Here is a 23,943-nt window from a genome sequence, read left to right as displayed (position 1 = left end):
GCCCACATTGCGTTTTTTTAAGTGTTTCCGCAGCGTTTGGTCCAGCTCAGACGCTGCAGAAACGCTTAGAAGAGGCTTCACGTTAATTTGCATGCATTTTTGGCTTTTTGTGCCAATGCATGCGTTTTTAAACGCTCAGGAATCGCTTAGCGGCTAAAAACGCAGCATGCTCATTAATTTCCGAATAGCTGAGCGTTTTTAGCCTTTTCCAATGCTCCCAGAAAACTCTCGGGGAAAAACGCGTCAAACGCACGTCTTTTGTGCAAGAAATGCGCAGAAATAAACCGCGTTTTCTGGGAAGGGGATCAGTTTCCTGAGCGCTTAAAAACGCTAACGTGGGCACATAGCCTCAGTCTTGGGCATGCTAGTGTCCAAGGCAGAAGTAGGCAAACCTGATCTGGGCTGTTGTGTTGTGAAACAGACTGCAGGATGGTAGTCGTGCAGTCCGTTTCATTCCAGTCCAGGTTTTCCATGTGGCTTAAGCAGGGCTATGGAGTCGGTAAGCCAAACCTGCGACTCCGACTCCCACACATATTGCTTATATTTAAGTGAAAAATTTATTGTAGTACAATGTGAACCTCAGACATTTAATCATTTCTATGATACAATAATCAAGACATTTAGATAGAACAGAATATATATTGGTGTACTACCCGGTTTTCATTCTTTTTGGTACAGATACGATATGGATAGACAGATATGGATAAATGGATAGATAGAGGAGATTTCTAATCTGCTTTTGCTATTGAAAACATTATCTATGAGCTCAAAAACCTTTCAGGTGATGCGGTTTTTTAAAAAGATGATCAACTTTTGCAGCTGAAAAACGTATCCACAAAAAAAACACAGGAAAAACGCTGTGTGTGAATGTAGCCTTAGATCAGGAATATAACAGCCATTTATAGGACATTTCATAACTTTCCCAAACTCCTATGAAAAAATATTCAGCACATCCTGCATTGAATTACTGTACCCAATTTATTATATATTTTAGGAGTCGGAGTCGCTCCATTTTATACCGACTCCAACTCCGACTCCGACTCAACCAAAATGAGCTCCGACTCCACGACTCCGACTCCACAGCCCTGGGCTTAAGGCCACAGATCCCAGTTAAAATCCCTGCAGTAAATGCTTTGGGTGTGTCAGGTCATGTGAGTCTGGTGTGTGCTAGAGGGCAGAACAGTCGGCTCTGCAGTGCTCCATCTGTGTGAGGCAATACAGACAAGCGGATCCAAGGCAGCTCAGCGACCTGGCACCCACAGCGTGCACAGCGGTGCAGTCGCCCACGAAAACTGGTCTCAGAGATTGACTGTCTTGCGCCCAGCGGTGAACCAGAGGTAGACAATCCTGTGCCTGAAGGAGGACTAGCGTGTTTATCGGCTGCAACTGGAGAGTATGGTTCCTGGCTGCGATCCAGAAGATACTGGGTGCTATGTAGTGCTGTGAATTGGACATTAATGCTATGCACTTGTGTGAATTGGACATTAATACTGTGAAGTAACCGCATTAACCCCTTACCTACAATTGACGTAATATTCCGTCCATGTGACCATGGACCTAATTACCATGGACGGAATATTACGTCATCGCGATCAGCGGTGCCCACGTGGTGAGCGCCGCTGATCGCGGCCGAGTGTCAGCTAATTATCATAGCTGACACCCGGCACAATGTGTCAGGGGCGGTCACGGACCGCCCCCGACACGTTAACCCCTTGCACACCGCGATCAAACGCGATCGCGGTGTACCGGGGGTTAAAGGGAAGCATCGGCAGGGAGGGGGCTCCCTCCGTGCTTCCCTGAGCCCCCCACGGCAGCGCAATGTGCAGCGCTGCTGCGGGGGGCCCTTTCCCTACAGGCCCCCGGATCCAAGATGGCGACGGGGGCCTGCAGGGAGCTGACTTCCTCACAGTCTGCAGCAGTGCCTGTGACAGATCGCTGATCTGTCACAGTGATCTGTGATGTGACAGATCAGCGATCTGTCACAGGACAGTGATGTCCCACCTGGGACAAGGTAATAAAGTAAAAAAAAAAAGTGTTAAAAATAATTTAAAAAAAAAAATCGCTAAATAAATTAGTAAAAAAAAAAATATTCCCCAATAAATCCATTTTTTCAAAATAAAAAAAAACTAAAACAATAAAAGTACACATATTTGGTATCGCCGCGTCCGTAATGACCTGCCCTATAAAACTGTCCCATTAGTTAACCCCTTTAGCGAACCCCTTAAAAAATAAAAAACGAAGCAAAAAATAATTTATTATCATACCACCGAACAAAAAGTGCAATAACGCGCGATCAAAAAGACGCATATAAATATGCATGGTACCGCTGAAAACGTCATCTTGTCCCACAAAAAACGAGCCACCATACAGCATCATCCGCAAAAAAATAAAGTTATAGCTCGCAGAATAAAGTGATACAAAAATAATTTTTTATATAAAATTGTTTTCATTGCAAAAAACCGACAAAACATAAAAAAACGACCTAAATGAGGTATCGCTGTAACCGTACTGACCCGAAGAATAAAAACGCGTTATCAATTTTACCGCACGTGGAACGGGGTAAACGCACCCCCCAAAAGAAATTCATGAAACGCTGGTTTTTGTTCATTCTGCGTCCCAAAAATCTGAATAAAAAGCGATCAAAAAATGTCACGTGCCCGAAAATGGTACCAATAAAAACGTCAACTCGTCCCGCAAAAAATAAGACCTCACATGACTCAGTGGGTCAAAATACGGAAAAATTATAGCTCACAATATGTGGTGATGCAAAAACTATTTTTACAATAAAAAGCGTCTTTTAGCGTGCGACAGCTGCCAAACATAAAAACCGCCATAAATCGTAAATCAAACCCCCCGTTATCACCCCCTTAGTTAGGGAAAAATAATAAAATTAAAAGAAAATGTATTTATTTCCATTTTCCCGTTAGGGCTAGGGCTCAGATTAGGGTTAGGGGTGTGTTGAGGTTAGGGTTGGAGTTATAATTGGGGGTTTCCACTGTTTGGGCACATCAGGTGCTCTCCAAAGGCAACATGGCGTCTGATCTCAATTCCAGCCAATTCTGCGTTGAAAAAGTCAAATGGTGCTCCTTCCCTTCCAAGCTCTGCCATGTGCCCAAACAGTGTTTTACCCCCACATGTAGGGTATCAGCCTACTCAGGACAAATTACAAAACAACTCTTGGGGTCCAATTTCTCCTGTTACCCTTAGGAAAATAAAAAATTGGGGGCAAAAATATAATTTTGCGGGAAAAAAATGTTTCTTTTATTTTCACGCCCAGGCGTTATAAACTTCTGTGAAGCACTTGGGGGTTCAAAGTGCTCTCCACACATCTAGATAAGCTCCGTGGGGGGTCTAGTTTCCAAAATGGGGTCACTTGTGGGGAGTTTCAATAGTTTAGGTACATCAGGGGCTCTCCAAACGCACATGACACCCGCATACCAATCCATCAAAGTCTGCATTCCAAAACGTCACTACTTCCCTTCCGAGCCCCGACGTGTGCCCATACAGTAGTTTTCTCCCACATATGAGGTATCAGCGTACTCGGGACAAATTGGACAACAACTTTTGGGGTACAATTTCTCCTGTTACCCTTGGGAAAATAAAAAAATGGGGACTAAAAGATCATGTTTGTTGAAAAAATACGATTTTTTTTTTTTTATTTTCACGCCCGGACGTTATAAACTTCAGTGAAGCACTGGGGGGTTCAAAGTGCTCACCACACATCTAGATAAGTTCCTTGGGGGGTCTAGTTTCCAAAATGGTGTCATTTGTGGGGGGTTTCCACTGTTTTGGTACATCAGGGGTTTTCCAATCGCGACATGGTGTCCGATCTCAATTCTAGCCAAAAACGTCAAATGGCGCTGCTTCCCTTCCGAGCTCTGCTATGCGCCCAAATAGTCATTTACACCCACATATGGGGTATCGGCGTACTCAGGACAAATTGCACAATAACTTTTAGGGTCCTGTTACCCTTGGAAAAATAAAAATTGGGGGTGAAAAGATCGTTTTTGTGGAAAAAATATGATTTTTTAATTGTACCGCTGTACGTTATAAACTTCTGTGAAGCCCTTGTGGGTTCAAAGTTCTCACCACATATCTAGATAAGTTCCTTGGGGGGGTCTAGTTTCCAAAATGGGGTCACTTGGGGGGTTTCCACTGTTTAGGTACATCAGGGGCTCTCCAAACGCGACATGGTGTCCGATCTGAATTCCAGCCAATTTTGCATTGAAAAAGTCAAACGGCGCTCCTTCCATTCTGAGCTCTGCCATGCGCCGAAACAGTGGTTCCCCCCCACATATCAGGTATCAGCGTACTCAGGACAAATTGCACAATAACTTTTGCAGTCCAATTTCTCCTGTTACCCTTGGTAAAATAAAGAAAATTGAACCTGAAGTATTTTTTTTTTGTGAAAAAAAGTTAAATGTTCATTTTTTTTAATATTCAAAAAATTCCTGTGACGCACCTGAAGGGTTAATAAACTTCTTGAATGTGGTTTTAAGCACCTTAAGGGGTGCAGTTTTTAGAATGGTGTCACTTCTGGGCATTTTCTATCATATAGACCCCTCAAAGTGGCTTCAAATGTGAAGTGGTCCCTAAAAATAAAATGGTGTTGCAAAAATGAGAAATCGCTGGTCAATTTTTAACCCTTATAACTTCCTAACAAAAAAAAATTTTGGTTCCAAAATTGTGCTGATGTAAAGTAAACATGTGGGAAATGTTATGTATTAAGTTTTTTTTGTGTGCCGTATCGCTGTGATTTAAGGGCATAAAAACTCAAATTTGGAAAATTGCGAAATTTTCGCCAAATTTCCGTTTTTTTCACAAATAAACGCAAGTTATTTGAATGCAATTTTTCCACTAACATGAAGTACAATATGTCACGAGAAAACAATGTCAGAATCACCGGGATCCATGAAAGCGTTCCAGAGTTATGACCTCATAAAGGTACAGTGGTCAGAATTGTAAAAATTGGCCCGGGAGTTAACGTGCAAGCCACCCTTGGTAGTGAAGGGGTTAAAGAGACTTTGTGTTGTCACTGGCTAGACACTGCACAGCGTGCTATGATGGCACTACACCCTTTAAGGGAGAATTCAGGCAGACGGTGTATGAACATAGGTGTACTGATCCAAACTTTACAGCTTCATAGTCAAATATGAGGTTGTTTATCTATAATTGGGAGACCTGCCGGAAGACCAAGCATCATGGTCCGTCCAAATTTTCCCTAAAAGTATATGAGCAGGGTGGGGATGGTAAACTTTTTGTATAACCAGAAAAGCTGCAACTGATTGTAGGCACTTCTTTTATCGCCCACCCCTGTAAGTTAGGCCACGTTCACACGCTCAGTATTTGGTCAGTTTTTTACCTCAGTATTTATAAGCCTACACCAGGAGAGGAACAATCAGAGGAAAAGTATAATAAAACCCGTCACCACTTCTGTATTTATCACCCATTCCTGGTTTTGGCTTACACATACTGAGGTAAAAAACTGAGTGTGTGAATGTGGCCTAAACTAAAAGTATGTTCACACAGCATATTTACCGCTTTACAGTAGGATTTATTTTATTGTTATTTGGATTAATTTCCATTTCTTTCCTATTTTCTGTGGGTTTCTCGGCTTGTGCGATTCCTTCGCATAGGATGTCGCTCGCCGACCATCTGTCAGAGCTGAATGTGGCCCTCTAGGTCAGAAAGCTTGGGGAGCACTGGCCTACAACGCATGCTACCAGCCTATGGAGGATGTCATTTGCTGATTATTTTTCTTCAGAAAATTAGCATTTCTAACACACAGTTACTGCTGGACGGCCCCTTTAAGGGTCTAATAAATATTCAGCGCAAAAGTAGAAATATCATCTGCTGCGAGCGGACAGATACAAAGAGCGATGCCCCAGGGCATGACACCTCGTGTCTATGGAAACTCTTCTATGGTCTTGTGCAAAGTATATATGGAAAAAAATTAACCCTTAAAATAAAAAATCATAATTTCTAGCTATGAAGGAAATTATTTTGACAGATGTGAATATTCAGATATAATAATTTTCACACAGCAGCTTCACAAAAAGTAACTCCAGGGTTTCGCAGCATTAGTACCAGCAAGAACAAGCTGCATTTTAAACATCCCCCCCCAGTTTAGGGTCCCTGACTAACTGGATTAGACCACCTGTCACCCATATGCCGTCTGTACTTCTCAACTTTCAGAAGCCAGCAACTGAGAGGATAATCAGCCTTATGTCTGCTCCCCGAGCCCTTCTGTAGTGGCGCTCAATGTGGGATTCCTCCCCCTTCCCTTCCCAGAAGACCCTCACAAAAAAAGAGATTATCCCCCTTGGTCTTTGCCCAAAAGTAATTCATTAGTAACCCATTACTTTCCAGAATTTATTAATCTGATATGCAACAATTAAATATTGGGGATTTGTCCTCGGTATAAAACATCCTAGAAAAAAATATACTAAAACAGAAAGGTCAGAAAAGCCTGAAGACCCACTAAAATTCAGAATTTGATGGCTTGTCTCCTTTGTCATATATATATTGATCTTTCTGTAAGGCTGCAGTCAGATGGCACTATGAATCGTACGAGGACGGGCTGGTGGCTCTCCTGACCAGAGCATGACAGCTGCATAGAAATACAGTGGGGGAAATAAGTATTTGACCCCTTGCTGATTTTGTAAGTTTGCCCACTGACAAAGACATGAACAGTCTATAATTTTGAGGGTAGGTTAATTTTAACATTGAGAGATAGAATATCAAAAATAAAATCCAGAAAATCACGTTTTATAAATTATATAAATTTATTTGCATTTTTCAGTGAGAAATAAGTATTTGATCCCTCTGGCAAACAAGGCTTAATACTTGGTGGCAAAACCCTTGTTGGCCAGCACAGCAGTCAGACACTTGTAGCTGATGATGAGGTTTGTGCACATGTCAGGAGGAATTTTGGTCCACTCCTCTTTGCAGATCATCTCTAAATCATTAAGATTTTGAGGCTGTTGCTTGGCAACTCGGAGCTTCAACTCTCTCCATAAGTTATCTATGGAATTAAGGTCTGGAGACTGGCTAGGCCACTCCATGACATTAATTGTCTTGCTGGAAGACCCAGCCACAACTCATTTTAAATGTCCTGGTGGAGGGAAGGAGGCTGTCACTCAGGATTTTACGGTACATGGCTCCATCCATTCTCCCATGGATGCGGTGAAGTAGTCCTGTGCCCTTAGCAGCGAAACACCCCCAAAAACATGTTTCCACCTCCATGCTTGACAGGGAGGATGGTGTTCTTTGGGTCATAGGCAGCATTTCTCTTCCTCCTAACATGGCGAGTTGAGATAATGCCAAAGACCTCAATTTTTGTCTCATCTGACCACAGCACCTTCTCCCAATCACTCACAGAATCATCCAGGTGTTCATTGGCAAACTTCAGACAGGCCTGCACATGTGCCTTCTTGAGCAGGGGGACTGTGCGGGCACTGCAGGATTTTAAACCTTTACAGCATAATGCGCCACCAATTGTTCTCTTGGTGACTGCAGTCCCAGCTGCCTTGAGATCATTAACAAGTTCCCGCCTTGTAGTTTTAGGCTTATCTCTCAACTTCCTCATGATCAAGGATACCCCAGGAGGTCAGATTTCGCATGGTGCCCCAGATCGATGGCGATTGACAGTCATTTTGTATTTCTTTCATTTTCTTACTATTGCATCAACAGTAGTACACTTCTCACCCAGCTCCTTACTTATGGTTTTGTAACCCATTCCAGCTTTGTGCAGGTCTATGATCTTGTCCTTGACATCCTTATAAAGCTCTTTGGTCTTGCCCATGTTGTAGAATTAGAGTCTACCTGATTAATGGAGTCTGTGGACAGGAGTCTTTCATAATGGTGAGTATGTAAGGCAGCTGTCTTTAATGCAGGTAATGAGTTAATTAGGAGCGTCTAACTGGTCTATAGGAGCCAGAACTCTTAATGGTTGGTAGGGGATCAAATACTTATTTCTCACTGCAAAATAAATACAATTTATACAATGTGATTTTCTGGATATTATTGTTGATAATCTCTCAGTGTTAAAAAATTAACCTTCCCTTAAGATCATAGACTGATCATGTCTGTCAGTGGGCAAACTTACAAAATCAGCAAGGGACCAAATACATTTCCCTCACTGTATATACAATACTGTCATATTCAGGTCAGGAGAGCTGCCAGCCAGTCCGTGTGCTGTGATATGATTTATATGACCGTCTGTCTGTGTCCTAAATGGACTAATTTAAGAGATCTGTATAGGAACAATCAAGAGAACCCCAGGCATGATTTTAACCCTTGCAATTAGAAAAATTAGTTGTCTCATCAATACAAAGTAGAACAGTAGAAAGCAAGCAGAGTTGTTGACATCGATCTACAAACAGGATTATTTAATACTCATTCTTCTACTTGAAAAAAAAAAATAATGAAAGGATTTTCATCAGTGTTTGATCCATGTGACCGTTTTTACCATCAGTAAGTGCTGCACTAAAATAGTGTCTAGATTTCTGGAATTATATAGGATTTACATGGATAATTACTTGTGTGCAATAATAATAACCTCCAGCAGAGGGAGCCATGCTACAGCTCATTCATCCATACACGCACATTACACGCGGCATTCATGATATGATCTGTATCACCAGCAAAACCGCGAGTTGCTCACAAACAGGTGAAACCAAAAAATATATAATTACGCACAATGCAAAAATAGACAAACCACCTGTCTGTCTCCTATAGGTGTATATGGACAAAAATGATGTACAACAGAACCAGGGCCGGTTCCAGGTTTTCGTGGGCCCCGGGTAAAAGACTCAGTGGGCTCCTTTAACACATACCACGATTCAAGATGCACAGATACGACAGAGAAATATAGGTATAGTACAATGCCAAAGATTTCACTTCTTACATTACATGAGTAATGTAAGATGTGAAACTGAACAGTATAGTCCTAAATACAGTATTATGGGTACCACGACATAGCGCTCCATACAGTATAATGAACCCCATATAATGCTCCATACAGTATTATGGGCACCACATAGTGCTCCATACAGAGTAATGAGCCCCATATAATGCACCATACAGAATAATGGACCCCATATAGGTCCATACAGTATAAAGAACCCATTATATTGCTTCATACAGTATTATGGGCACCACATAGTGCTCCATACAAAATAATGGGCCCCATATATTGCTCAATACAGAATGAGCCCCATATAATGATCCATACAGAATAATGAGCCCATATATTGCTCCATACAGTATTATGGGTACCACATAGTGCGCCATACTTTATAATAAGCCTCATATATTGCTCCATACAGCATAATAAGCCCCATATATTTCTCCATACAGAATGATGGGCACCATATATTGCTCCATATATATGTTCGGCCCCATGTAATGCTCCATTGTATCATGGGCCACATTTATTGCTCCCCCCCAAAAAAATAAAAATGAAATCCTCATCTCGCCTTGCTGGCTGGTATAGTGACGTCATTGCGCCCTCTGACCTGAAACGTCAAGTTAGGAGACGCAGAAGACGCCGTAGCGGAGGAACGGGGAGAGGTAAGTATTGCAAGTACTGGGGCTCTGATCAAGGGTTGGGGGGCTGCCCTGCCTGCTCAGGGCCCCGGCACTTGCCCGGGTGCTGATGCCAGCCCGGAGCTGAACCTCTGGTAGGAGCGGTGAATGGACAACAGGCAGGTAGTTGTCTCTGTGTGTGATTCTCTGATGCCTTTTTTCTATAGTCCCGGATATCCTCTCTAAGCTCCCTGGCCGGTAAATCTGACTGATAGGGTGAGCTTCTTCTAGAGCCTCTCTGCCTCCAGTCCCCTTGATGGTTTGGTGGTGCTGTCACATGAAAAGGCCCACCGGACAGTAACACAAAGGGCAAAAAGGCGTACACTGCAAGTAAGACCATCTGTGGGCAAAACTCAAATGGGGCAATGACTATGCCAAATACCATAAGTGGAGAATATAAGGGTTACCTACCTGCAGATTTCTAAAACGTTGCCATACACATTAGTAAGACCTTCGGACCATCGGTTGGGTTTGGGGGTCTCCTAACTCTTTCCCAACAGATGATGCTGGGGAAGAGAATGATGGGGGCACTTGGAATTTCAACACTGATCCTTTTGTTTTCCTCTGTGTCTGTCAGCAGATTTCTCTTCTCTACCTGTTGAAAATACATGAACGCATGGCCGAGCTGAGTGCCCCTGTATATGGGGGAAACGGGAGGAGTATCTGTCTGCAGAATGAGCATTCGGTCAACAGTAGTCTCATGTGTATGGCCCACTCTAGTGTGTGCAACCACGATGGAAATGTACAATATTAAAATAATTGTCCACTTTCAGGAAAGTAGATTCCAAACCATGGAAAATATATATAAAATAAAAAAAAGCGGGTTTTCACCCTCCGAGTCCACCGTCTGCTCTGGTCTCAGTAGTGGTGTGGAGGTAGAGGGAACAAGCAGCCGAGCTCTGTGATTGGCTGCAGCAGTGATGCCCGTAACCTCCCAACAGCATCGCCTCCATCTGCTCCCCATCCTCCCACTGTACTGACCACACACAACATGGACAAAAAAGTCATAATACAGATCATATTTTATTACAGGCAATTTACAACGTACATCCAGTTAATTAGTAACATCTGCCAACAAACAGAATCTTAAAAACATTGGGGTAATTTTACAAAAAAATCTATAAGTATTCCTACTTAAGCCTTCATTCTGTTTCTTAAAGGTATATGACACTTCAAAGAACAGACAATGTCGAGTAATGAGTCAGCGGCTACGTTCACACCCTATGGCCCGTACCACCGACGGGTCAGGAATTGAGACCACAAGACAAAATGGTAAATATGGCCGCTATAACGGCGTGTGCACACTCCTAAAAAAAAAAAAAAAAAAAAAAGTGTGCAAACTTTGTGCATCCTCACTCCAAAAATATAACAGTAAGAGACATGGCTGTGATGGTTCCTTTAGCCTCATATTTCATCAAAGACACACAAGGGATAAATACACGGCTGCTCCAAGCAAAACAGTCAGACCATGCCAAATGCTACATACATTAAGGGTATGTGCACACGCTGCGGAATGCTCTGCGGATTTGGCCGCGCAGATTTTGTAAAATCCGCAGGTAAATCTGCAGGTCAAAAGACCTGCGGTTTTGCCCTGCGGTTTATCATCTCTACAATGGAGGAGATGGCAAACCGCAGCAGAATCCGCAGAAAGAATTGACATGTCAATTCCTTCTGCGGTTTAGAAACCGCAGAAAAACCTGCACCGTCTGCACTGCGGTTTTTGATAGCCATAGGATATTATGGTACTGTACACCGCAGCAGAAACTGTTGCGGATCCACAGAGGCCAAATCCGCTGCAGATCCGCAGCAGAATCTGCAGCGTGTGCACACAGCCTAAGAGGCGCTTATCGGGCATTAAAGGGGCACTGATGGTCGGCTGCCTTCTCCAATTTCACTGATGTAAATGGACCGTTATTAATAATTGTGGGCAAATGGCCCCAGGAGTGTTTGCTTCACTTCCTATTGAAGTGGACGCACATGCCAACTACCACATTATTTGAGTGTTTATGGGACCACCCCTTTAACTATAACTTAAGGCCCCGTCACACTAAGCGACTTACCAGCGATACCGATATCAAGGTGTCAGGATCGCTAGTAAATCGCTATGTGATCGCTGGTGAGCTGTCACACAGACAGCTTCACCAGCGATCAGCACAGCGATGCCGAGCGCCCGGCATCGCTGGCCATCCCTATAAATAGAATCAAAATATAGTTATTCTCACCTTCCGACGTCCCGTTCAGCCATCCTGCCTCTCTCCACGCTCCGGTCCCAGTGATCCTTTGTGAGAATGACCACGAGATGTCACGGTCTCGAGGGATAACAAAGTCTCGCGGTCATTCGTGCAAAGGATCACTGGGACCGGAGCGTGGAGAGAGGCAGGATGGCTGAACGGGACGTCGGAAGGTGAGAATAACTATATTTTTTATTTTTGACACCTGATCGCTGGTCTCCCGCCTGTCACACACAGCGATGCGTGCTGGCCAGCAGGAGACCAGCGACCAAAGAAATGTCCAGAGGTTTCTTCCAGCGATCAGCGATACCGGCAGGGGGGCCGCTCGCTGATCGCTGTCACACACAGCGATCTCGCTGGTGAGATCACTGTTACGTCACATAAGTTGTGACTCAGCAGCGATCTCGCTACCGAAATCGCTTAGTGTGACGGGGCCTTTAGACATATAGATAGAAGCCTCAGGTACAACTTCCATTTGTATGGAACGGTAAAACAGCACCCAATCAGTCTTGATAATCATCCAGCCTTTTCTTTACTGGAAGTCCGACTCTTGATTAATGGGCTTCTTTGAGCCTGTGATAGACTTTTGTTTTTGCACAGCAGTCAATCTAAAGAGGCGGAGTCACCAGGGAGGAAGAAAGCTGCACTCTGAGCCAATGAAAAGATGGGGGTGTTTCTTAGACTACCATAGACTCCCTACAGGCACTATAGTTAACGAGTAGTCACACATCACAGCTTTGCATTTATGGAGAGAAGCTAAAAAGCAGACACTGAGTAAGATTTGAGAAAAATAATTACCAGGTAATCATCCCCTATAGTCAGAGACCTACATATAATCTACACCTGCCTGGAAAGTCCCTTTAAAAAGTTTTAATTTTTAAAATTAAGACTAAGATGATGGTGGCTGTATGAGAATCACATTTCCCATGGCTTCCATCCTTCAGGTTCACGTCTCTGCTTGTAACGGAGTACGTCTTCGTAACTAACAATAGGTTAAGAAATTACTAGTAATACAAGGTACAATTTAAGGCACCATAAAATAAAAAATATAAATTAATATATTAACAATTAGTGACTTCTCATGAGTCGCTTTACTGTTGTGCAAAATCAAAACATGCCACTATGCTATTTAGACTGTGTGCTATAACCCTCGTGACCTACAGAGGGCACCGGATCCATGATGGGATTACTATGTAAATATCGACACACAGGCACATGCTACCTAGAACAGAACCATCTATTGGGAAGCGACTGCATTGTGAACAATGTTGCTGGTATTTTGCACTTATGAGACTTTGTTCTTTCAAAATGAACCGATCATATCGTAAGACGCCATTAACCTGCACATAATGGATTAATCTGCAGGTTATTAGTGTTCTAAAGCCGTGTGACTGCTGCACTGAGAGACCGGCTGCAAGGAGGAAATGGACTTTATTCCTCCAGGCAGTCTCTGGCTGTCAGTCATAGGCATGGGCTGGCCCAGCTTCAGTCATAGAGCAGGACATAGTGAGAGGAACTGGATGTCAGTCAGTGCTGGGGCGTGGCTAGTTAGCCTTGCCTCTATAACTGAAAGCTGGAGGCTGCCAGAAGGAATACACTGTGTGCAGAATTATTAGGCAAGTTGTATTTGAGAGGATTCTTTTTATTATTGAACAACAACTATGTTCTCAATCAACCGAAAAGACTCATAGATATCAAAGCTTAATATTTTTGGAAGTTGGAGTGGGTTTTTTTTTAGATTTGGCTATCTTAGGAGGATATCTGTTTGTGCAGGTAACTATTACAGTGCAGAATTATTAGGCAACTTAATAAAAGCCAAATATATACCGATCTCAGTTGTTTATTTTCACCAGGTAAACTAATATAACACAAAATTTAGAAATAAACATTTCTGACATTCAAAAACAAAACAAAAAAAATCAGTGACCAATATAGCCACCTTTCTTTACGATGACACTCAAAAGCCTTCCATCCATAGATTCTGTCAGTTGCTTGATCTGTTTACGATCAACATTGCGTGCAGCAGCCACCACATCCTCCCAGACACTGTTCCGAGAGGTGTACTGTTTTCCCTCCCTGTAGATCTCACATTTTATGAGGGACCACAGGTTCTCTATGGGGTTCAGATCAGGTGAACAAGGGGGCCATGTCATTGTCATTATTTTTTCTTCTTTTAGACCTTTACTGGGCAGCCACGCTGTGGAGTATTTGGATGCATGTGATGGAGCATTGTCCTGCGTGAAAATCATGTTTTTCTTGAACGATAAAGACTTCTTCCTGTACCACTGGTTGAAGAAGGTGTCTTCCAGAAACTGGCAGTAGGTCTGGGAGTTGAGCTTCTCTCCATCCTCAACCTGAAAAGGTCCCACAAGTTCATCTTTGATACCTGCTGATACCAGTACCCCACCTCCACCTTGCTGGCGTCAGAGTGGAGCTCTGTGCCATTTACTGATCCAGCCTCGGGCCCATCAAGAGTCACTCTCATTTCATCAGTCCATAAAACCTTAGAAAAATCAGTCTTGAGATATTTCTTGGCCCAGTCTTGACGTTTTATCTTATGTTTCTTGTTCAAAGGTGGTCATTTTCCAGCCTTCCTTACTTTGGCCATGTCCCTGAGTATGGCACACCTTGAGCTTTTTGATACTCCAGTAATGTTGCAGCTCTAAAATATGGCAAAACTGGTGGCAAATGGCATCTTGGCAGCTGCACGCTTGATTTTCCTCAATTCCTGGGCAGTTATTTTGCACCTTTTTTTATCAACACGCTTCTTGCGACCCTGTTGGCTATTTGCCATGAAACGCTTGATTGTTCGGTTATCACGCTTCAAAAGTTTGGCAATTTCAAGACTGCTGCATCCCTCTGCAAGACATCTCACAATTTTTGACTTTTCAGAGTCCGTCTAATGTCTCTTTTGACCCATTTTGCCAAAGGAAAGGAAATTGCCTAATAATTAAGCACACCTTATATAGGGTGTTGATGTCATTAGACCAACATTCCTCCTCATTACAGAGATGCAAATCACCTGATTTACATAATTGGCAGTTGGCTTTCAAGCCTATACAGCTTGGAGTAGGACAACATGTATAAAAAGGATGATGTGATCAAAATATTCATTTGCCTAATAATCCTGCACCCAGTGTAAAGTCCGTTTCCTCCCGGTAGCCCGGCTTTCAGTGCAGGAGCTGAGCAGCTTTACAACACTATTAACCTGCAGATTAACCCCATATCTGCAGGTTAATATCATTTTGGGACATGACCAGTTCCCTGTAAGGCTAAGACATTACGAATCCATCAAGGCACATGAATTAATTACTAGCAGCATTGAAAGCTTAAAAAAAGAATCCAGTTAAAGAACCATAGACATATGGACAAAAACATACAAATGAGAAACAAGACTAAAAATATAAAGACATTCAGACTTCTTTCCTATTTCAGGTAGGCTAGAACAAGGTCTCAGCCATATCCATTATATTATAGTCTCCTTCAAAGGCAAGTGCTCAAATCCACCTGTTGTCCATAGGGTTAAGTGTCATTGCTCCAGTGTTCTCAGGGCATACCGATTTGCCTTATCTGTCGGTTTCCTTTGCTGAAGGCATCACAGAAGAGATATTCATGTCCGAGCCTCCCCCTGGAGGCTGCCCAGATAGCGCCAAATAAGAATACTGGAAGAATACCCAATCTTATTATTTAAGTAGCACTAGACAACCCAAAAAACTGTGTAGAGAAGTAGACACCAAAAGTGTAAAAAAAAAAAAAAAAAAAAAAAAAAAAAAAAAAAAATTTAACTTAACTCAAGAGGGTATAGCAGCAGAGCCTGCAGATTATGGAAAGCAAAATTATTCCTCAATATCCTCTGGCAAAAAAAGAAGAAAGACAGCATTGAGATTTCCAGTGCCAAAGGTTGAAACCCGAGAGCAAGCATCGATGACCACGGAGACACATTGGAGAGGTCTTGCTCTCCAAGCTCAAGAAAATTATGCGGACAGAGCACACATAGAATTTTTAGCTGTGGACACGTCTGTCCACCAGAACATGCAAGATTCAGCCGCGGGTATGTGGCACATGTAGGATTCAGCCCTTGACAACCTCAATGGCGCCTTTAGTTTTCAGCCATGGACACTGTACTGTTACAGGTCACATTTTAATTCCTTCTCGTCAAGTACATCCTCACGGTACAAGTAACGGACACCACCACCTGCAGGTTATGTCAAGTGACTCAAAGTGAAGCAAGACATTTAATAAAAATGTCCTCCTAGGTGGGTGGCCGTAGACGGCTACACCACATTATACAAGGAGAAGACACATTTTGTGGGTGGTCTGGCTGATACTTTGATAATTAATAAATTACAGGAGATCTGTTAGTTGTTGCTAGTTGGGCATCCTAGGAACCAGACGGGACAAATCTCCTCTCTGCTGTAGGAGAACGACGAGGAAAGGTCTGCCTACCAGTTTGCTAAGAGTCATTATACCAGTTGGAGCATCGCTGCAGGGCCAGCTCCCAAGCAGACATGCAGACCTCGTAATCTTTGATCTTGCGCTGTGGTTCATACAAGACTTCTTGATGTCTAAGCTTCTTCAGTTCCTCTTTGGTCGACCAGACGCCTAATACAAATGAGATAAAATTGCAAATGCTTGGTATGGGTTTTGTTATACACACATACAATATATATATTTAGAATAAATAGTAATAAACATGGTAAGAAAGAGCAGTTTGTACACTTGTGGCCAAAAGTATTGACACCCCTGCAATTCTGTCAGATACTACTCAGTTTCTTCCTGAAAATGATTGCAAACACAAATTCTTTGGTATTATTATCTTCATTTAATTTGTCTTAAATGAAAAAAAACACAAAAAGAATTGTCCTAAAGCCAAATTGGATATAGTTCCACACCAAACCTAAAAAAGAGGGTGGACAAAAGTATTGGCACTGTTCGAAAAATCATGTGATGCTTCTCTAATTTGTGTAATTAACAGCACCTGTAACTTACCTGTGGCACCGAACAGGTGTTGGCAATAACTAAATCACACTTGCAGCCAGTTGACATGGATTAAAGTTGGCTCAACCTCTGTCCTGTGTCCTTGTGTGTACCACATTGAGCATGGAGAAAAGAAAGAAGACCAAAGATCTGTCTGAGGACTTGAGAAACCAAATTGTGAGGAAGCATGAGCAATCTCATGGCTACAAGTCCATCTTCAAAGACCTGAATGTTCCTGTGTCTACCGTGCGCAGTGTCATCAAGAAGTTTAAAGCCCATGGCACTGTGGCTAACCTCCCTAGATGTGGACGGAAAAGAAAAATTGACAAGAGATTTCAACACAAGATTGTGCGGATGTTGGATAAAGAACCTCGACTAACATCCAAACAAGTTCAAGCTGCCCTGCAGTCCAAGGGTACAACAGTGTCAACCCGTACTATCCGTCGGCGTCTGAATGAAAAGGTAGGAGACTGTATGGTAGGAGACCCAGGAAGACCCCACTTCTTACCCCGAGACATAAAAAAGCCAGGCTGGAGTTTGCCAAAACATACCTGAAAAAGCCTAAAACGTTTTGGAAGAATGTTCTCTGGTCAGATGAGACAAAAGTTGAGCTTTTTGGGCAAAGGCATCAACATAGAGTTTACAGGAGAAAAAAAGAGGCATTCAAAGAAAAAAACACGGTCCCTACAGTCAAACATGGCGGAGGTTCCCTGATGTTTTGGGGTTGCTTTGCTGCCTCTGGCACTGGACTGCTTGACCGTGTGCATGGCATTATGAAGTCAGAAGACTACCAACAAATTTTGCAGCATAATGTAGGGCCCAGTGTGAGAAAGTTGGGTCTCCCTCAGAGGTCATGGGTCTTCTAGCAGGACAATGACCCAAAGCACACTTCAAAAAGCACTAGAAAATGGTTTGAGAGAAAGCACTGGAGACTTCTAAGGTGGCCAGCAATGAGTCCAGACCTGAATCCCATAGAACACCTGTGGAGAGATCTAAAAATGGCAGTTTGGAGAAGGCACCCTTCAAATATCAGAAACCTGGAGCAGTTTGCCAAAGAAGAATGGTCTAAAGTTGTGTGTGAAATGATCAATGTTTTGCTTCATTCTCTTTTGTGTTTTTTCATTTAAGACAAATTAAATGAAGATAATAATACCAAAGAATTTGTGTTTGCAATCATTTTCAGGAAGAAACTGAGTATTATCTGACAGAATTGCAGGGGTGTCAATACTTTTGGCCACAACTGTACATTAAGTACTTCAAGGGAACCAGTGACCTCCACAAATACTATTTACCTGCAGATATAGTGCTGATCTGCTAGTGAATAGCATTTAAATCGTGTCTGGCAGGCCTAATAGAAGCGAAGCTATAGGGAGAAGATGAAGTTATATTCTTCCTGCCGCCAGTCTCTTCCAGTCACCAGGGCGATGAGCATGATATAATTAGTCTCGACACATTGATTGACAGCCTGCTCGGCACAGAGGGTCTGATAACCGTGTGCTCGCTGTGTAGTGGGTGGTGACTGTTACAGCCCTCTGCACCGGCCTGGAAGTGAGCAGCAGCAGGGACAGTAATACTTCATTTTTTTTCCCTGTAGCTGCACTTCCAGTAAGCCTGCCAAACATGATTTACACTAAATGCCATTTACCTTCAGATTACCACTCTATCTGCAGGTAAATGGCATTTTTGGAGGTGACAAGATCCTTTTAATTATCTATAAAATGTAGTGTATTGCCGAAAATGGCATAAGGCTATAACATCAGTCACATATTTTACTGGAACCAAAGCAGCCTTGGCTTTCCTCCAGTCGGGGCTAGACTTGGGCTTAGCCCCAAGTTCCCTCAGGAGACAAATATCGGCCTTATCTGTCCTGTTCCAGTGCAGAATTGCTACCAATTTGAAGGTGAAGACTTTCATCCAGGGAGTCTCCCACTTGGTACCTCCCTATAAGGCGCCTATGGACACCTGGTCCTAAGGGTTCTGCATGAAGCTCCTTTTGAACCACTTCAGGATGTTTCTTTGAGGTACCTTTCCTGGAAAGTGGCGTTCCTAGTGGCCATCACTTCTATCAGGTGGGTTTCAGAGCTGGCTGCCCTATCATGCCCAGCTCCGTTCCTCACTTTCTATAAGGATAAGGTGGTGCTCAGACCAGCCCCTCCTTTTCTCCCGAAAGTCGTGTCCTCTTTTCGCATTAATGAAGATGTTGTCTTGCCTTCATTGTGTCCAGCACCGGTGCACCGTGTGGAATAGGCTCTTCACACGTTAGACCTGGTAAGAGCCCTCCGGAGGTACGTGTCAAGGACGGCACCCTTTCGTCAGACGGACACGCTGTTCGTGCACCCCGAAGGGAGCAGGAAGGGGCTCGCTGCCTCAAAATCGTCCATAGCCAGATGGATTCGTTTGACTATTCAGGAGTCTCACCGCATTAGAGGCACGCCGATTCCAGCAGGAATCAGAGCGCACTCTACTCGGGCAGTGGGCGCCTCGGCATCAGGCTACGACGGAACAGGTTTGCAAGGCAGCAACCTGGTCCAGCCTGCACACATTTGCCAAACATTGCAATATCCATACTCAGGTCTCGGCGGATGCGAGCCTGGGTAGAAGGATTCTCCAAGCAGCGGTGGCGCACCTTAAACAAGAGGTGCATGTAGCTTGGATCGGTGAGTCAATCTCCCACCCAGGGACTGCTTTAGAACGTTCCACAGTCTCTGTGTCCCCCAATGAGGCGAAGGAGAAACATGGATTTTTGTGATAACTCACTGTAAAATCCTTTTTCTCCGAGACGCTCATTGGGGGACACAGCACCCACCCTAATAGCCAGTTGGCTCTTGTTTTGTTTAAATTTATATGCATTTACTTATTTGCTATAAGGGTGGTGTTGCTATTTGGATATGTTGTACCTGTATTAAGGCTAATTTGTTGTCCTCCTACTGCTTTGGCACCAAACTGATTTCTGCCTGCAATAGGGGTGAGGGTGTATACGGCAGAGGAGGAGCTAACCTTTTTTTTCACTTAGTGTCAGCCTCCTAACGGCAGTAGCATACACTCACAGTCCCTGTGTCCCCCAATGAGGCGAAGGAGAAAGAATCAGCCTCAGTCACCTCTAGTAAGGTGTAGGCAATAATAAGTGCCCATGCACCATAGAAAACCTTTAGCTGAACATGCTTGTTCCCCAACGTCTCCATTCTCATGCACCAATGATTTGGTCGAGGGTACATGTGCTTTCATTAGAGAGGTCATCTGACCTTAGGCTACAAGTCTGCAGCTACTTTAGTGTCTCGTAGTTCTCTCAGACTTGTAGCCTGTGTGACTGCAGACGTGTGAATCATTACATCATGTGCAGTGAGGATTCTCTGGTGCCAGGAGCAAGTGGTCATGTGACAACAAATATGTGACTTGCATACTTCTGGCCATATACCGACTAGACTGTTTCCGGCCTCGCTCAACACACATATCTAGTTGGCGCATGACAGCATGTATGCAAATCCTATACTTGCAGTCATCCGCCTGCCGCTTGCTGTCGCAGGATCCTGACAGCGCACAGTGGGCGAGATGGGAGGATTCACAAGTCTGCAACCATATAGGCTACACGTCTGCAGCCATATAGGCTACACGTCTGCAGCCATATAGGCTACAAGTCTGCAGTCACTGTAAGACTGGACAACCCATTTCAGGAGAGAACTACCAGAAACCAAGGTAGTGTCTTATCCCTCGAAAGAACAAAAGGGTTGAATCTTCACATTTATCATGCCCGATCCTGCTCTCTAGACATCTGATGAAGGAGAGTTGGGAGGCCTCCATACACATTAGACAGCAGACGGATTTGGCAGACTTTCCTCTGTGTAAGGGGTCCTTTAAGCTGTCATGTCCCTTACTGTTGCGTTTCACAAGGAAAGTGTGCCAGCATTCATGAAAGAAAATGTGGAAGGATTTATTGACCCTCCAATATATCCTCACATCGTGAAGTTATGGACGATGATAATGTAATGTTGGTCCAGTAAATCCTTCCATATTATGCTGGCGAACCTTCCTTTTTACGATACTTGTTGATTATGTCTGGATAAAGGGATCTGATCTCCTTCCTCGGGCACCCTGACACAACCCAGTGATATTTTGGCTGCTTTGTGCCATCTCAACATTTTCTTTTGTTGACTACCATTCGGAATTGGAGGAATTATTTTTACTATGCATTTATTGTGCTTTTTATTTTTTGCCGAAGGGTTGCTCTAACTTTGGACATGTGCACAGTTCCTACTCCAATTACAAAAGTGATTGCCAAAATTGTCAAAAAAGAACTAGATGCTACAGTGGGGGGCATGGTACTGACACATGCATATAACAATATGTTCATAGCTAAGCCTTCTGGTACACTTCTTTTTGTTATGTAAATGTACACAACTCGTATACAACCACTTACCTACAGCCAAGCCGGCTAAAAAAGCAGCTCCCAGTGCGGACATGTCCGTGTGCTTTGGTTTATCAATGGCTTGGCCAAATAAATCTGCGGTCATCTGCATCACAAAGGTGTTGTTACTGACTCCTCCATCAGCCCTGCAGCATACAAGGACGTCCCATTATAAATATGGAAACTCAAGTCAGGACATACTCATACACAGGCTGAAGACGTACCTTATTTTTGAGATTTTAATAGACGTCTCTCTCTGCATGGTGTCATAGAGCTGCCTATTCCTTTAAAAATAAATAAATTAAAAGAACACCAAATGTGATAACACAAATAATATATGAGCAAAATGACGTTATTCAATACTCGCATAGGGATACAAGCAAAATAAGAGGCGTATTACACCAAGCATATTAACAACTACATCAGGATGGATCCTGTGAGTGACAAATTGTGGCGGAAATAGATGGCCAAACTCCTGGAACTAGACTCTTTGGGGAATTCAGAACTTAGAAAAACAGAGTTTAAGCCTGAAAAATATACGTTAAATTAATTTGATCAGAATGGAGGGCCTAAAAATGAAAATGTCACTTCAATCTGTAAAGCGCTGCGGAATATGTTAGCGCTATATAAAAATAAATATTATTATATCCAAAATGGCCACTGCTGAAGATTCTCAGTGTGCCTTCCAGCTATCTGCAGAGGAGCTGAGGGTGAGGAAGTATCTGCAAACATCCAGCAGGAGAAGGGGGTGAGAGATGACGAAAATGCATTTCATGATCCGGGTTTTGCGTCCTGTCTTTCCTGGTCATTTCAGGGGTTAACTTTTCTCAGCCTCAGTCTGGTTTCAGGTTTGCTATTTAGCTCCGCTGCATCCTGCAGGCGGTGTGAGCTATAGTTCTGCCTTCGGCGTGTTTATCTGACTCTGGTATATCCTGATTTCTCCTGCTGTGATCCCTGACTTGCCCTGTGTCTGTTTATTCCCTCTGTCTGTCCTCACTCAGTGTTTCCCTGTAAGTTTGTTTACTCCCTGGTTTTGACTTGGCTTACATTCGGACCTGCTCCTGTCTTTGTCTTATCCGCTTCCGACCATTGCTGACCCCCTGGCTTGTTTCTGACCACGTGTACTGCTGTGACCTCTGGTACTTCTGCTCCTGTTTCTGACTCTGCTTGTCTGACCACTCTTTCGCCACATGGTGATTCTTGTGCTGCTGCTCAGTGTTGGTATGCTGTGTGTGCAACCTCTCTTCCCTCACCAGCCCCTTCTGGAGTAAGTTGCGCTATACTGCCCTGCAGTAGCATGACAATGCGCAGAGAGAAGCTGGCCATCTGATGGGAGAGACACAGGCAGGCTCCAGCAGTATAAACTACAAAAGAACTGACTGAAGGTGTAACCAGACACCTCACACCAGAGATAAGGGTCTCCCTAGAAAATGCAATGAGGCAGGCACTGATGGTTCTTAAAGAAGGTTCTCACAACATGAAGTGAGAATACAGGAAGCAGAGTGCAGAATAGGACAGCTGGAAGACATAAATGAGCAGGCTGATAAAGACATTAGATTACTACAGAAACAAGTCCATATTCTGATAGACCATATTGAAGACCTTGAAAACAGGTCACGCAGGAACAACTTAAGGGTAGCTGGACTCCCAGAAATTATCAAGCCCAGATAACTGCAGAGAATATTTGAAGATGATTTACCAGAGGTTCTGGGAATAGCTTCTCAAAGGAGGGCAGAAAGGGCACACAGAATAGGCCCTCAAAGACCGAACAGTACGCCAGAGACAAACCAGAGACCAAGGCAAGCAATAGCCAAGTACTTGGACTTTAAAGATAAGGAGAACATACTGCATGCGTTCAGACGCCGCAGAGGGCATTCACTTTTCAAGGACACAAAATTATCATTTTCAATGACTATTCTGTGGAGGTGAATAAAAGGTGCAGAATGTTCAGTGAATGTTGTTCCAGACTACTTTAAAAACCATATACAGTTCCAATTACTACATCCGGCCATGCTGAAAATATGGTACACAGATGACTCAACAAAAAAACATTCAAAATATGAAAGACACAGAAGAATACGTACTGAAGCAGCTGGGGAAAAACGGACAAGATGAAACAAAGGCCAGGAAATCACCGCAACAGGGGAGAAGAGCAGAACAAAGTACAGAGAGAGAAGAGGAATCTGACAACCGGAGCATGAGCCCACAGACCCAAACACAAAAATTGCCCCGGTATCACAAGAAACTCCAGGAAGTGGACATTGAAGCAGATAAGTAATGCACTCTGGAGGGAATAAATCCACTTTAATAAGACTGGCAGCCCAAGAGCTCTCCTGTTTATATTCACTTGAGGGGGTGATCACTTAAACCCTTAGTGACGGAGCCAATTTGCAGCTTAATGACAAGGCCAATTTTTACAATTCTGACCACTGTCACTTTATGAGTTAATAACTCTGGAACGCTTTAACGGATCCTGCTGATTCTGAGTTTTTTGTGACATATTTTACTTCATGTTAGTGGTAAAATTTCTTCAATATGACTTGCGTTTATTTATGAAAAAAACAAATATGGCGAAAATTTTTAAAATTTTGAATTTTCAAACTTATAATTTTTATGCCCTTAAATCAGAGAGAGAGATGTCACAAAAAATACTTAATAAATAACATTTCCCACATGTCTGCTTTACGGTAGCACAATTTTGGAACCAACTTTTTTTTTTTGTTAGGAAGTTATAAGTGTTAAAAG

At 43.2% G+C, this 23,943-nt stretch overlaps 1 protein-coding gene across 3 annotated transcripts in view; it reads right to left on the bottom strand.

The window, feature by feature from the left end:
• Window positions 1-23,943, bottom strand: part of GK5 (glycerol kinase 5) — a 126,428-nt gene that overhangs the window by 29,899 nt on the left and 72,586 nt on the right. For 2 of the 3 annotated variants that reach the window (XM_073576596.1, XM_073576594.1), the window contains 3 exons: window positions 21,423-21,482; window positions 21,211-21,344; window positions 15,577-16,421 (listed from right to left, as the gene is read on the bottom strand). In XM_073576596.1, coding sequence (XP_073432697.1) covers window positions 16,273-16,421; window positions 21,211-21,344; window positions 21,423-21,482 — 343 coding nt within the window. In that variant the 3' untranslated portion in view covers window positions 15,577-16,272. Of the gene's footprint in view, window positions 1-15,576; window positions 16,422-21,210; window positions 21,345-21,422; window positions 21,483-23,943 lie in introns of those variants that run through there. The other variant, XM_073576595.1, reaches the window with a different exon arrangement.

Source organism: Dendrobates tinctorius, unplaced genomic scaffold, assembly GCF_039654945.1.
Source record: "Dendrobates tinctorius isolate UK_male_01 unplaced genomic scaffold, ASM3965494v1 ptg000049l, whole genome shotgun sequence".
Lineage (NCBI taxonomy): Eukaryota > Metazoa > Chordata > Amphibia > Anura > Dendrobatidae > Dendrobates > Dendrobates tinctorius.
The sequence above is the reverse complement of the archived record's forward strand: the minus strand, read 5'-3'. Positions and strand labels throughout refer to the sequence as shown.